Source organism: Piliocolobus tephrosceles, chromosome 20, assembly GCF_002776525.5.
Source record: "Piliocolobus tephrosceles isolate RC106 chromosome 20, ASM277652v3, whole genome shotgun sequence".
In the NCBI taxonomy this organism is placed as follows: Eukaryota; Metazoa; Chordata; class Mammalia; order Primates; family Cercopithecidae; genus Piliocolobus; species Piliocolobus tephrosceles.
This window is the reverse complement of record NC_045453.1, coordinates 4,183,385-4,196,618: the sequence shown is the minus strand read 5'-3', so window position 1 is coordinate 4,196,618 and position 13,234 is coordinate 4,183,385. Positions and strand designations below refer to the sequence as shown.

At 47.8% G+C, this 13,234-nt stretch overlaps 2 protein-coding genes across 2 annotated transcripts in view; both read right to left on the bottom strand.

The window, feature by feature from the left end:
- DEFB118 (defensin beta 118) overlaps nucleotides 1–13,234 on the bottom strand; it is a 74,989-nt gene that overhangs the window by 51,272 nt on the left and 10,483 nt on the right. The gene's annotated exons all lie outside the window — the stretch shown is intronic.
- LOC113225020 (src-like-adapter 2) overlaps nucleotides 4,361–13,234 on the bottom strand; it is a 10,714-nt gene continuing 1,840 nt past the window's right edge. The window contains exons 2-5 of the mRNA XM_026455201.1: nucleotides 8,611–8,710; nucleotides 7,514–7,600; nucleotides 6,123–6,230; nucleotides 4,361–4,457 (exon numbers count right to left, since the gene is read on the bottom strand). Of these exons, the coding sequence (XP_026310986.1) occupies nucleotides 4,361–4,457; nucleotides 6,123–6,230; nucleotides 7,514–7,600; nucleotides 8,611–8,710 (392 nt within the window). The remainder of the gene's footprint in view (nucleotides 4,458–6,122; nucleotides 6,231–7,513; nucleotides 7,601–8,610; nucleotides 8,711–13,234) is intronic.

Genomic DNA, 13,234 nt, shown 5'->3' with positions numbered 1-13,234 from the left:
CTCAAATTACAGGCTGTAGGCTGGAGCTGATAGCCATCCCTATCAAACGAAACCATGCGTGACTCAATATTTCTGTTATTTTCTATTACTACTACCTCCTAGTCAAGTATATTCAAAGCCTTGAAAAATGAACATAAGAAATGAAGACGGCCGGGCGCAGTGGCTCAAGCCTGTAATCCCAGCACTTTGGGAGGCCGAGACGGGCGGATCATGAGGTCAGGAGATCAAGACCACCCTGGCTAACCCACTACTTCTTATTTACCGAGAAAGCTTGCAAGGACTGCTAATCCATGCTCCCGTATTTAACAAAACGGCTCTCTCAACTTTTAAAGGATAGCAGTTATCCATCGGTCTTAGGAACCAAAAATATTGGTGCAACTCCAAATAAAAGTAATAACTATGCACGCCTCCATTGTCACATTAACCTTAACTTCCCTAACCTTCCCAATTATTATTACCTTTGTTAACCCCAACAAAAAACACCTATACCCTAACTATGTAAAAACAATTATGATATTTACCTTCACCATCAGCCTCCTTCCCACAGCCCTATATATTTCCCTAGATCAAGACATAATTATCTCAAACTGACATTGAACAACTATCCAGTCACTAGAACACTAAGCTTTAAACTAGATTACTTCTCCGTAATATTTATTCCAATTGCACTATTACCTGATGCATTATAGAATTCTCACTATGATATATAAATTCAGACCCAAATATTAACCAATTCTTTAAGTATCTCCTCATTTTCCTTACCACTATACTAATTTTAATCACCGCCAACAACCTCTTCCAACTCTTCATTGGATGAGAAGGTGTAGGAATTATATCCTTTCTACTAATTAGCTGATGACATGCTCGAACAGACGCCAACACAGCAGCCATTCAAGCAATCTTGTATAACCGCATTGGTGATTATCGGCTTTATTCTAGCCATAACATGATTTCTCTTACATTATAACTCATGAGACTTTCAACAAATATTTATCCTAAATTCTAACCCAAATCTTCTGCCACTAATAGGCCTCCTTTTAGCAACAACAGGAAAATCAGCTCAACTTGGCCTCCACCCTTGACTACCTTCCGCCATAGAAGGCCCAACCCCAGTCTCAGCCCTACTCCATTCCAGGACTATAGTAGTAGCTGGGGTATTTTTACTCATTCGCTTTCACCCTCTAATAGAAAATAACATACTAATCCAGAGCCTTACACTATGCCTAGGAGCCATCACTACTATATTTATAGCAATCTGCACTTTAACACAAAATGATATTAAAAAAATCGTAGCCTTCTACACCTCAAGCCAACTAGGATTAATAATAGTTACCATCGGCATCAACCAGCCATATCTAGCATTTCTACACATCTGCACCCATGCCTTCTTCAAGGCTATACTATTCATTTGCTCCGGATCTATTATCCACAACCTAAATAATGAACAAGACATTCGAAAAATAGGAGGACTATTTAAAACAATACCCCTTACCTCAACTTCCCTAACTATCGGTAACCTAGCACTCACAGGCATGCCATTCCTTACAGGCTTCTACTCCAAAGATCTTATTATCGAAACCGCAAACATGTCGTATACCAACGCCTGAGCCCTATCTATTACTCTCATCGCCACTTCCCTAACAAGCGCTTACGGCACTCGGACTATTATTCTCACGCTAACAGGGCAACCCCGCTTTTCAACCTCAATTTACATTGATGAAAACGATCCAACTCTATTAAACCCAATAAAACGCCTAACAATTGGCAGTCTACTCGCAGGATTTCTTATTACCAATAACATCTCCCCTGCTACACTCCCCCAGTCAACAATACCTTATTACCTAAAACTCCTAGCCTTATGCGTAACCACCCTAGGCTTCCTAATAGCCTTAGATCTAACCCTTATAACCAATAACCTCAAAATAGCCACCCCATCACACATATTCAAATTCTCTAACATATTAGGGTATTTTCCCACTACAGTTCATCGAATAATCCCCTACCAAAATCTAATTATAAGTCAAAATCTGGCCTTCCTTTTACTAGACTCAATCTGACTAGAAAAATCAATACCCAAAACAATTTCACACACTCACATTATTACTTCCATCACCACAACCGCCCAAAAAGGTATAATTAAACTTTATTTCCTTTCTTTCCTTATTCCTCTTATTCTAATTCCATTTCTAATAGCATAATCTATTGCCCCAAGTAATTTCAATCACAATATATACACCAACAAACAACGTTCCACCAGTAACTACTACTAACCAACGCCCATAGTCATATAAAGCACCCGCACCAATAGAATCCTCACGAATTAATCCTGGCCCCTCCCCCTCAAAAATTACTCAACTTCCCATATTATTTAAATTAATTACTACCACCAGCTCATCATAATCTAAAATCCATAAAACTAACCCCACCTCCATCGCTAACCCTACCAAAAGACTTCCCAAGACCTCAAGTCCTGAACCCCACGCTTCAGGATACTCTTCAATAGCCATTGCAGTAGTATAAGCAAAAACAACCGTCATACCTCCCAGATAAATTAAAAATATTATTAAACCTATATAAGTACCCCTATAATTTAAAACAATTACACAACCAACCACACCACTAATAATCAATGCTAAACCTCCATAAATAGGAGAAGGCTTAGAAGAAAACCCTACAAATCCCATAACCAATAATACGCTTAATAAAAATAAAATATATGCCATCGTTTCCACATGGACTCCAATCATGACTAATGATATGAAAAACCATCATTGTATTTCAACTACAAAAACATTAATGACCCCAGCACGTAAATCTAATCTGATCATAAAAATAATTAACCACTCCCTTATTGATCTACCCACCCCATCCAATATTTCTATATGATGAAATTTCGGTTCTCTCCTAGCAACCTGCTTAATCTTACAAATTATCACTGGCCTATTCCTAGCAATACACTACTCACCAGATATTTCCTCTGCCTTCTCCTCAATCGCACATATCACCCGAGACGTAAACTATGGTTGAACTATCCGCTATCTCCATGCCAATGGCGCCTCGATGTTCTTTATCTGCCTGTTCCTACACGTAGGCCGAGGCTTATATTATGGCTCATTTCTTCTCCTTGAAACCTGAAACGTCAGCATTGCACTCTTACTCATAACCATAGCAACAGCCTTTATGGGCTACGTACTCCCATGAGGACAAATATCATTTTGAGGCGCCACAGTAATTACAAATTTATCATCTGCAGTTCCATATATTGGAACTAACCTCGTTCAATGAGTCTGAGGAAGGTATTCCATCGACAACCCAACCCTCACACGATTCTTTACTTTTCACTTTACCCTAGGTCCCCTCTGACTCCGACAAAATCCCCTTCCACCCCTACTACACAATCAAAGATATTCTAGGCCTAGTTCTCCTCCTTCTTATCCTAATAATACTCGTACTATTCTCACCTGACCTTTTAAGCGACCCAGACAACTATACTCCAGCCAACCCACTAAGCACACCACCACACATCAAACCAGAGTGGTATTTCCTATTCGCACATGCAATCTTACGATCTGTCCCTAAGAAGTTAGGAGGGGTATTAGCACTCCTTCTATCTATCCTCGTCCTAACAATCATACCCATACTCCACAAATCCAAACAACAAAGGATAGCATTCCGCCCACTCAGCCAATTCCTACTATGATTCCTAATCACAATTCTACTAACCCTAACCTGAATTGGAAGTCAGCCGGTAAACCAGCCCTTCATTGTAATCGGACAAGTAGCATCCATGATATATTTCATCACAATTCTAACCTTAATACCACTGGCCTCCCTAGCCGAAAACAATCTACTCAAATGAACTTGCCCTTGTAGTACAAACTAATACACCAGTCTTGTAAACCGGAAACGGAGACTTCTCCCTAGGGCAATTCAGAAAGAAAGCACTTAACTCCACCACCAATACCCAAAACTGGCATTCTATTTTAAACTACTTTCTGTATTCTGGGGAGTACAACCCTTGAAGAGCAACTTAAGTACTAATTTAATTTTACGTGCCCCTATGTAATTCGTGCATTACTGCTAGTCAACATGGATATTATATAGTACTATAAATGTTTTACCGTACATAAAACATATTTTTACATACTTACCAGGAATTTGTTCAAGAACATGCTTACAAGCAAGGACTTCGTTAGGCAAGACTAACTGTAACACATACCACCCGAAAGCCAAAGACCTAGCATAACCCACCGAAATACCAACTAACCTAAACCTCCATTAACGTACATAGTACATTCAATTCTTTACCGGACATAGCACATTTCAGTCAAATACCTCCTCGTCAACACGGATACCCTCCTCACTTAGGTGTCCCTTGTTCACCATCCTCCGTGAAATCAATATCCCGCACAAGAGTGCTACTCTCCTCGCCCTGGGCCCGTAACTCGTGGGGGTAGCTATAGTGGTATCAAAAGGACATCTGGTTCTTACCTCAGGGCCATGACATCAAAACCGCTCATACGTTCCCGTTAAATAAGACATCTCGATGGATCACGGGTCTATCACCCTATTAACCAGTCACGGAAGCTCTCCATGCATTTAGTATCTTTTATCTCTGGTCTGCACGTGACCCCATTGCAGAATGCTGGTCTTGCAACAACAAGTCCCGCAGCGCCTGTCTTTGATTCCTAGTCCATGCTATTATTAATCGCACCTATGTTCAATATTCTAGCCCCCCATAAGTGTTACAAGGTGTTATTTAATTCATGCTTGTAGGACATACAAATAACTAACTATACACACGTTTCCCGCTACGTCAAATCAATCCACAGCAAACTTCACTCAAACCCCCCTCCCCCATCTCCGACCCTTTCCACATAAATTTGCCTTTGCCAAACCCCAAAAACAAAAGCCTGTCACCTGGCCGGAGCTTACATTTTCATCTTTTAGGTATGCACAACTCCAACTGCCATTCCCTCAACTAATAAAAATTTAATTCACTAACCACTCTTGACACTCTCGCGACCCCATACCCACCCACTACCAAACCCACGCCCCATCACCACAACCCCAAAGATGACATCCATAACACCTATCATCCCGTTTATGTAGCTTAATATATCCAAAGCAAGACACTGAAAATGCCTAGATGGGCTCACACACCCCATAAACAAATAGGTTTGGTCCTAGCCTTTCTATTAACTCTTAGCAAGATTACACATGCAAGCATCCCCACTCCAGTGAAGCCACCCTACAAATCATGATTGAAAGGAGTAAGTATTAAGCACGCCCGACGCAGCTCAAGACACTTTGCTCAGCCACACCCCCACGGGAGACAGCAGTGAGTAATATTTAGCAATAAATGAAAGTTTAACTAAGCTATGCTATTATAGGGTTGGTCAATTTCGTGCCAGCCACTGCGGCCATACGATTGACCCAAGCTAATAGGCACCGGCGTACAGGGTGTTTTAGATAAACCCAACTCAATAAAGCTAAACTCTACCTAAACTGTAAAATCCTAGCCAATGTAAAATAAACTACGAAAGTGGCTTTAAAAATTCTGAATACACAATAGCTAAGACTCAAACTGGGATTAGCCTCTCCTCTGCTTTCATGGCCTGTCTCCATCTCCCCAAGCCTGGGCCCCACATGGCTCATATGGGCAGGACATGGAGCTGGGGCTCAGGAAATCTTAGTTGACTGAGGAGTCAGGCAAAGCCTATTTTCTGGGCCGCACCTGCAGTCATATATCTGTGGGCTCCTTTCTTTCTTTTTTTTTTTTTTTTGAGACAGAGTCTCGCTCTGTCGCCCAGGGTGGAGTGCAGTGGCCAGATCTCCACTCACTGCAAGCTCCGCCTCCCGGGTTTCCACCATTCTCCTGCCTCAGCCTCCCAAGTAGTGGGACTACAGGCGCCCACCACCACTGCCGGCTAATTTTTTGTATTTCCGGTAGAGACGGGGTTTCACCGTGTTGGCCAGGATGGTCTTGATCTCCTGACCTCGCAATCCGCCCACCTCGGCCTCCCAAAGTGTTGGGATTATAGGCTTGAGCCACCGCGCCCGGCCAGGGCTCCTTTCTGAGACCTCCACGCAGGGAGGGCCCGGGCTGGCGCTGAGCTTACCCACCTCTCCTGGTCTGGCTCTCCTGGATGAGGAAGGCCCCTCCAGGGTTCCCAGGTAACAAGAGCATTTCCTCAGCATTCTCCCTGCTTAGGCCCTCATACAGCCACCTGGAGGAGTGAGAGAGAGGGACAAGGGACAGGGTCAGCCTGGAGGAAGAGGGAAGCCAAGATTTTACCACCGCCTCTGAGTGACCCTTGTTTGGACTAACGGAGGCAAGATGGCGCAGTTCCAGGTTCTTAACCGTCAACTTTCCCGCGCCCAGGAAAGACACGGGTCGACTGCGCAGGCGCAACCCGAACTCCGACGGAGAAAAACCGGAACCCGCCTAGCCATGCCTACCGCCCCGCCCCCGACCCGCCTATGTTCCGCCCACTGCCTTCCCACTCCCGGGCCCAGGACATAAAAGCCGCTCACGGCAGGCGCACGGCGCGAACTTCCTTGGCCCGTCCTCGTACGCGGGACCCAGGAACCTTGTCCGAGAACGCCAGAGCGACTTCGTCGGCCTCCACCCCCGGAGACGGGTGAATCTCGCCGCTCTTTCACATTGGTTTGTAAATAACGTTTTTTTTTTTGCCTTGCCTGCTTGCCTTTTCTCTGGCATTTGCTCTGGGGGTCGCATTAAAGCAAATCAACCGTCACAAGGCCCTCCCTCTCTGGGCTTCAAAGTTCTACCTGTTCCACGAAGAGCTGGGCTCCGGGTCTCGGAGGCCCACGCCATCTTTGTCCTCCTAGTCCTGGCTCCAGGGCCCTGGCAGGACAAACTCATGGGGACAGCCTCAGCTTTCTCTGCCTGGAGACCTCATTCCCAAGTAACATGGGCTGGTCCCAGCCTCTCTGCTATCCCTGCTCAGTGCCCCCAGCACCCTGATTCTATCCACTCACCTTTCTAAGCCCCACCTTTCCAAGAGCTGCCCCTCTGATTTTTTCTTTTTTAATTGAGACAGGCTCCTGCTGTGTGGCCTAGACTGGGGTGCAGTGGCGCAATCATGGTTCACCACAGCCTTGACCTTCCAGGCTCGGGCGATCCTCCCACCTCAGCCTCCCTGGTAGCTGGGACCACAGGTGTGCACCACTGTGCCAGGCCCTCACAGGGCATGCTCCCATCTCCTATTTGGACTTTTCAGCGTTTTCCACCATGAGATTCTGGCAACCTCCAAAGCCCAGAGCTCCACACCTCCTCTATGGGCCTTCCCAGGTCCCTCCCCTGGTTCCCACGTCTCACAGGCCAACCTGTGCTAGGATGAACTGTCTGCCCCTCTTGAGGGCAGGGCCTCGGTTCAATTCTCCTCTATCGTCAGCTTTGCTCAGCGCAGAGCCGCGCTTAAAGGGGAGCTCTTGTGGGAAGAGAAAGCAGGAAGCTCCACAAGGCGGGCCTGGGGTGGGAACTCACCCATGGGAGACTTTGGCCACGTGGACGCTGGGGATGTTGTACTCTCTGCCTGAGACTTCAGACAGCACCATCCACCAGTCTCCATCCCTGGAGAGAGAAAAGAGTCGGGGTACCTTTTTCAGATGAGCCAAGGCCCCAAGAACTGCACATTCAGGGTTGGCAAGGAGCCTCTCAGGCTGGGTCCTGCAGCCACCTGTCCCGCCTGTTTCCCAGGCTTCCCTGCACCAGCCTGTCCAGGTAGCTCCTGAGTCAGGGCTGGGGCCAGTGGTAAATGGCACGACTCCAGGCTCCCTGCTACAGGGCACTGCCCACCCATGCTTCTCCCTGTGGTGGTGTCCAGCCGCCTGAAATTCCACCACAGGGTTTCTGTGAGCACTTCAGCAAAGGCTCGTGCTTTTCTACCTGGGGAAGGGCCCCTTCTCCTGGGACAGCATCTCTATTCCTTCCTTCCTTCATTTATTTTTATTTTTTGAGACAGAGTTTTGCTCTTGTCGCCCAGGCTGGAGTGCAATGGTGTGATCTCAGCTCACTGCAACCTCCGCCTCCCAGGTTCAAGCGATTCTCATGCCTCAGCCTCCCAAGTAGCTGGGATTACAGGCGCCCGCCACCAAACCTGGCTAATTTTTGTATTTTTAGTAGAGACAGGGTTTCACCATGTTGGCCAGGCTGGTCTCAAACTCCTGACCTCAGGTGATCTGCCTACCTCGGCCTCCCAAAGTGCTGGGATTACAGGTGTGAGCTACCACACGTGGCCCATTCATTTATTTTTAAAGAGAGAGTCTTGCTGTCACCCAAGCTGAAGTGCACTGGCTTGATCATAGCTCACTGCAGTCCTGAACTCCCGAGTTCAAGCGATTCTCCCACCTAAGCCTTCCAGACAGCTGGGACTACAGGCACACACCACCATGCCTGGCTCTATTAGTGACACCTGGGACTACAGGCACGCACCGCCATGCCTAGCTCTGTTAGTGACAGCTGGGACTACAGGCAGGCACCACCATGCCTGGCTCTATTAGTAACAGCTGGGACTACAGGCATGCACCACCATGCCTGGCTCAATTAGTGCATATTCAGGTACCCAGTGCCCATGGACTTACTCAGAGATGATGGTCAATGGCTCCCCGAGTCTCAGCGACAGCTCGGCTGGGCCACCTGCTGGGAAACTGCCCAGGGCCACGGCTGTGGCCTTGCTTCTCTCTAGGTGGAGGGACAAAAATGGTCACCCACTTAGCTAGCCCTGCTCCATGCGTGAGGTCTAGTGGAGTCTGGCCTGGGTCTGGCTCCCAGCATCAGCTCTCCACAAGCACCCTGACGGAGTTGCATCCACTTCCTAAGAGGGCCACCCTGGAATCAAGCTTTTCCAGCAGAGCTTTGCAGGGCCCTGACAGTGCCTAGACAGAGAGAAAGAAAGAAAAAAATTAGCAATTGGGTTGTTAGGCTCAATGCAGCCTTGACCTCCTGGGTGCAAATCTTCCAGCCTCAGCCTCCTGAGTGGCTGGGACTACAGGTGTGCACCACTACACCCGGCTAATTTAAAACAATTGTTTAGTAGGGATGAGGTCTCGCTATGTTGCCCAGGACATGATGGCCATGAGGCTCAGGATGTGGTGACCATAAGGCCCAATTTCAAGGCTGGGCCTCAGGCGGCAAGGGCACCCTCAGCACAGGACCCATGCCCTCACCCACCCCAGAGGGCAGCCTGCTCAGGCCAGCCAGACTCCCTATGACTGCCGAGCCTTGTAGCCTGAAAATCCAGCTTTCAGCAGCTGCTAAAGGCCATCTCACTGTACCCTAGTGTCCCTCCCTTCTTCCCCCTTGTCCTTTCTCTGTAAGGATTCCTGAGACACTTGTAGCACATAAACGCATTAAGTATGAGAAGCAGCCAGGGTCAGCAAGAAGGGTCCATCTGCATCCTAGACGCCCTGTAGGAAGCAAGGTCTTAGAGGACTCTAGTCCTCTAAGATGGAGCTGGGACCCCAGGAAGTGGGGCAGGGGACGCAAACGAGCAGACAAGGATGTGCGGGCACCGTGTGGGCTGAAGCGCCTGTGCTCCAGGTGGGCGTGGGAAGAGCGAGGCTGATTCTGGAAATGGACTAGTTCCTCCACATCCTCCCAGACACATGTGGAGACCCCTGCAGTGAACCCAGCCTGGAGAGCTCCCCAGGGGTCTCTCCTCTGAGCTCTTTGCAGCATAAGGCCTGGCCATTCCACAGTGTAGGGAAATGTCTGATGCTTGGACAAATGATGCACATCTTGTGACAGGTGCTCTCTGATGAGAATGGGAAAATGTGGCCTGAGAGGGCCCCTTCCCCTCCTGGAAGCCCTGGCCTTGCACCCCTGGGGGCAGCCATCCAGCTGCATACACCACATTGTCCCCCTGAATGGCCTCACTCTGCCTGGCTGACTTACCTTCATCCATTTCCCAACTGAAACGTCCCTTCTTCCAGGAAGCCTTCGCTGACCAGCCACTTCTGCACACACTCTTGTTCAGAATCCCTTAAAACATACTGCCACCAAAATCTAAGTTCTAGTTGGTTATTGGTTTAGCACCTGTCCCTGGGGCTCAGCTGTCCCTGAAGCCATGGACTGTGCCAGTCTTGTCTACTCCTGTGTCCCCAGGTCCTGTCACAAGGCCTGGCATGTGGTAGATTTAAAGTGGTTGCAAGAGGCTGGGCGTGGGGGCTCACGCCTGCAATCTCAGCACTTTGGGAGGCTGAGGCACGTGGATCACCTGAGGTTGGGAATTTGAGCCCAGCATGACCAACATGGTAAAACCTCATCTCTACTAAAAATACAAAATTAGCCCGGTGTGGTGGCGCATGCCTGTAATCCCAGCTACTTGGGAGGCTGAGGCAGGAGACTCACTTGAACCTGGGAGACAGAGGTTGCAGTGAGCCGAGATCACACCATTGCACTCCAGCCTGGGCAACAAGAGCTAAACTCCATCTCAAAAAGAAAAAAAAAGGTTGCAAGACTGACCGGCTGCGGTGACTCACGCCTGTAATTCCAGCACTTTGGGAGGCCGAGGCGGGCAGATAGCCTGAGGTTGGAAGTTCCAGACCAGCCTGGCCCACATGGAGAAACCCTGTCTCTAATAAAAATACATAAATTAGCCGGGCATGGTGGCAGGCGCCTGTAATCCCAGCTACTCAGGAGGCTGAGACAGGAGAGGCGGAGGTTGCAGTGAGCCGACATTACACCACTGCACTCCAGCGTGGGCGACACAGCAAGGTTCCGTCTCCAAAAAAAAAAGAAAAGAAAATGTGCTTCAATCTGTTTTACTGCAGTGGCAGATTAATAGCTTGGTTGGCAGAATTTACTCACAATTTAAATAATTTTTCTTTGAGGTAAGTAAATCTGCTCGGAATTGTCTTGGCTCATCAGTGTTTGCTTGTCAGCATTTTCTGTAACTGAAATAGGAGTGAGGTGACCCTTGTTCTATTAGTCAAGAGCTACCTCTAAGGCGTGTTTTTTTTTGTTTGTTTGTTTGGTTTTTTTTTTGAGATGCAGTCTCACTCTGTCACCCAGGCTGGAGTGCAATGGTGCAATCTTGGTTCACTGCAACCTCTGCCTTCCAGGTTCAAGCGATTCTCCTACCTCAGCCTCCTGAGTAGCTGGGATTACAGGCACCCACCACCACGCCCGGCTACTTTTTGTATTTTTAGTAGAGATGAGGTGTCACCATGTTAGTCAGGCTGGTCTCGAACTCCTGACCTCGTGATCTGCCTGCCTTGGCCTCCCAGAGTGCTGGGATTACAGACGTGAACCACTGCACCCAGCTTACCTCTAAGGTTTTAATTGTTCTGAGCCCAGTACTCTTGTTTGAAATGTCCAGCTATAAACTTTGCTACATATTTGTAGGCACAGTGATGTTATTTCTTCAATGTAGGCTCATATTCTGTGAAGTTTGCTTTTTTTTTTTTTTTTTTTTGAGATAGTCCCGCTCTGTCACCGAGGCTGGAGTGCAGTGGCACGATCTAGGCTCACTGCAATCTTGACTTCCCAGGTTCAAGCGATTCTCCTCGAGGACCTCAGCCTCCTTAGTAGCTGGGATTACAGGCACATACCACCATGCCTGGCTAATTTTTTTTGTACTTTTAGTAGAGACAGGTTTCTCCATGTTGTCCAGGCTGGTCTCAAACTCTTGACCTCAGGTCTGCCTGCCTTGGCCTCTTTTTTTTTTTTTTTTTGAGACGGAGTCTCACACCCAGGCTGGACTGCAATGGCATGATCTTGGCTCACTGCAACCTCCACCTCCTGGGTTCAAGCGATTCTCCTGCCTCAGCCTCCCAAGTAGCTGGGATTACAGGTACCCACTACCACGCCTGGCTAATTTTTTGTATTTTTAGTAGAGATGGGGTTTCACTATGTTAGCCAGGTTGGTCTCGAATTCCTGACCTCATGATCTGCCCTCCTTGGCCTCTTAAAGTGCTGGGATTACAGGCATGAGCCACCACGCCTGGCCTGAAGTTTGCCTTTTTTAGTCAGCTCCATAAAACAGTGTGCTAAGATTTTCACATCTTTAATTATCACATGGTTGAGGAAAGTTCTACATTACAAATGAAAAACTTGAGATGGGGAATTTAGGCGATTTATTGTTTTGCTTTGTTTTTTGTTTTTGTTTTTTTTTTTGAGACAGAGTCTTGCTCTGTCCCCCAGGCTGGAGTGCAGTGGTGCGATCTCGGCTCACTGCAACCTCCGCCTCCCAGGTTTAAGAAATTCTCCTGTCTCAGCCTCCAGAGTAGCTGGGACTACAGGTGCATGCCACCATGCCTGGCTAACTTTTGTATTTTTAGTAGAGACAGGGTTTTACCATATTGGTCGAGCTGGTATCAAATTCCCGAGCTCAGGTGATCCACCTGCCTCAGCCTCCCAAAGTGCTGGGATTTACAGGCATAAGCCACCACCCCTAGCCAATTTAGGTGATTTAACCAAAGTCCCAGTAGCAAAACTTGCACAAAAGCCATATAAGGCGCATGTCCCTAGGCTCTGTCCAGGGGAGCGAGGAAATACACCGTGAAGTAGTGTGATCTTGTTATCTGTGCTAGTTGATTTTATGTGTCATTGTGGCTAGGCCACACCACCCAGATATTTGGTCAAATACCAGTCTAGATGTTGCTGTGAATGAGATTGAATTTATTTATTTTTTTGAGATGAAGTTACGCTCTTGTTGCCCAGGCTGGAGTGCAGGTGCAGTGGTGCGATCTTGCCTCCTAGGTTCAAGTGATTCTCCTGCCTCAGCCTCCCAGGTAGCTGGGATTACAGGTGTGCGCCACCATGCTTGGCTAATTTTGTATTTTTAGTAGAGATGGGGTTTCACCATGTTGGTCAGGCTGGTCTCAAACTCCCAACCTCAGGTGATCCACCCACCTCGGTCTCCCAAAGTGCTGACATTACAGGCGTGAGCCACTGCGCTCAGCCGAGATTGAATTTAAATCAGTAGACCGAGTAACGCAGATGACCCTCCATAAGGTGAGTGGGCCTCATGCAATCAGCTGAAGGTCATAAAAGAACAAGACTGACATCCTTTGAGGAAGAGGGAATTCTGCCTCCAGACTCTGGTTGGACTCAGGACCACAGCATCAGCTCTTCCCTGGGTCTCCAGTCTGCCCTGCCGATTTCAGACTTACAGCCTCCACAATCGTGTGAGCCAGCTCCTCAAAACAAAACCTCTACACACACACACACACACACACACACACACACACACACACACACACA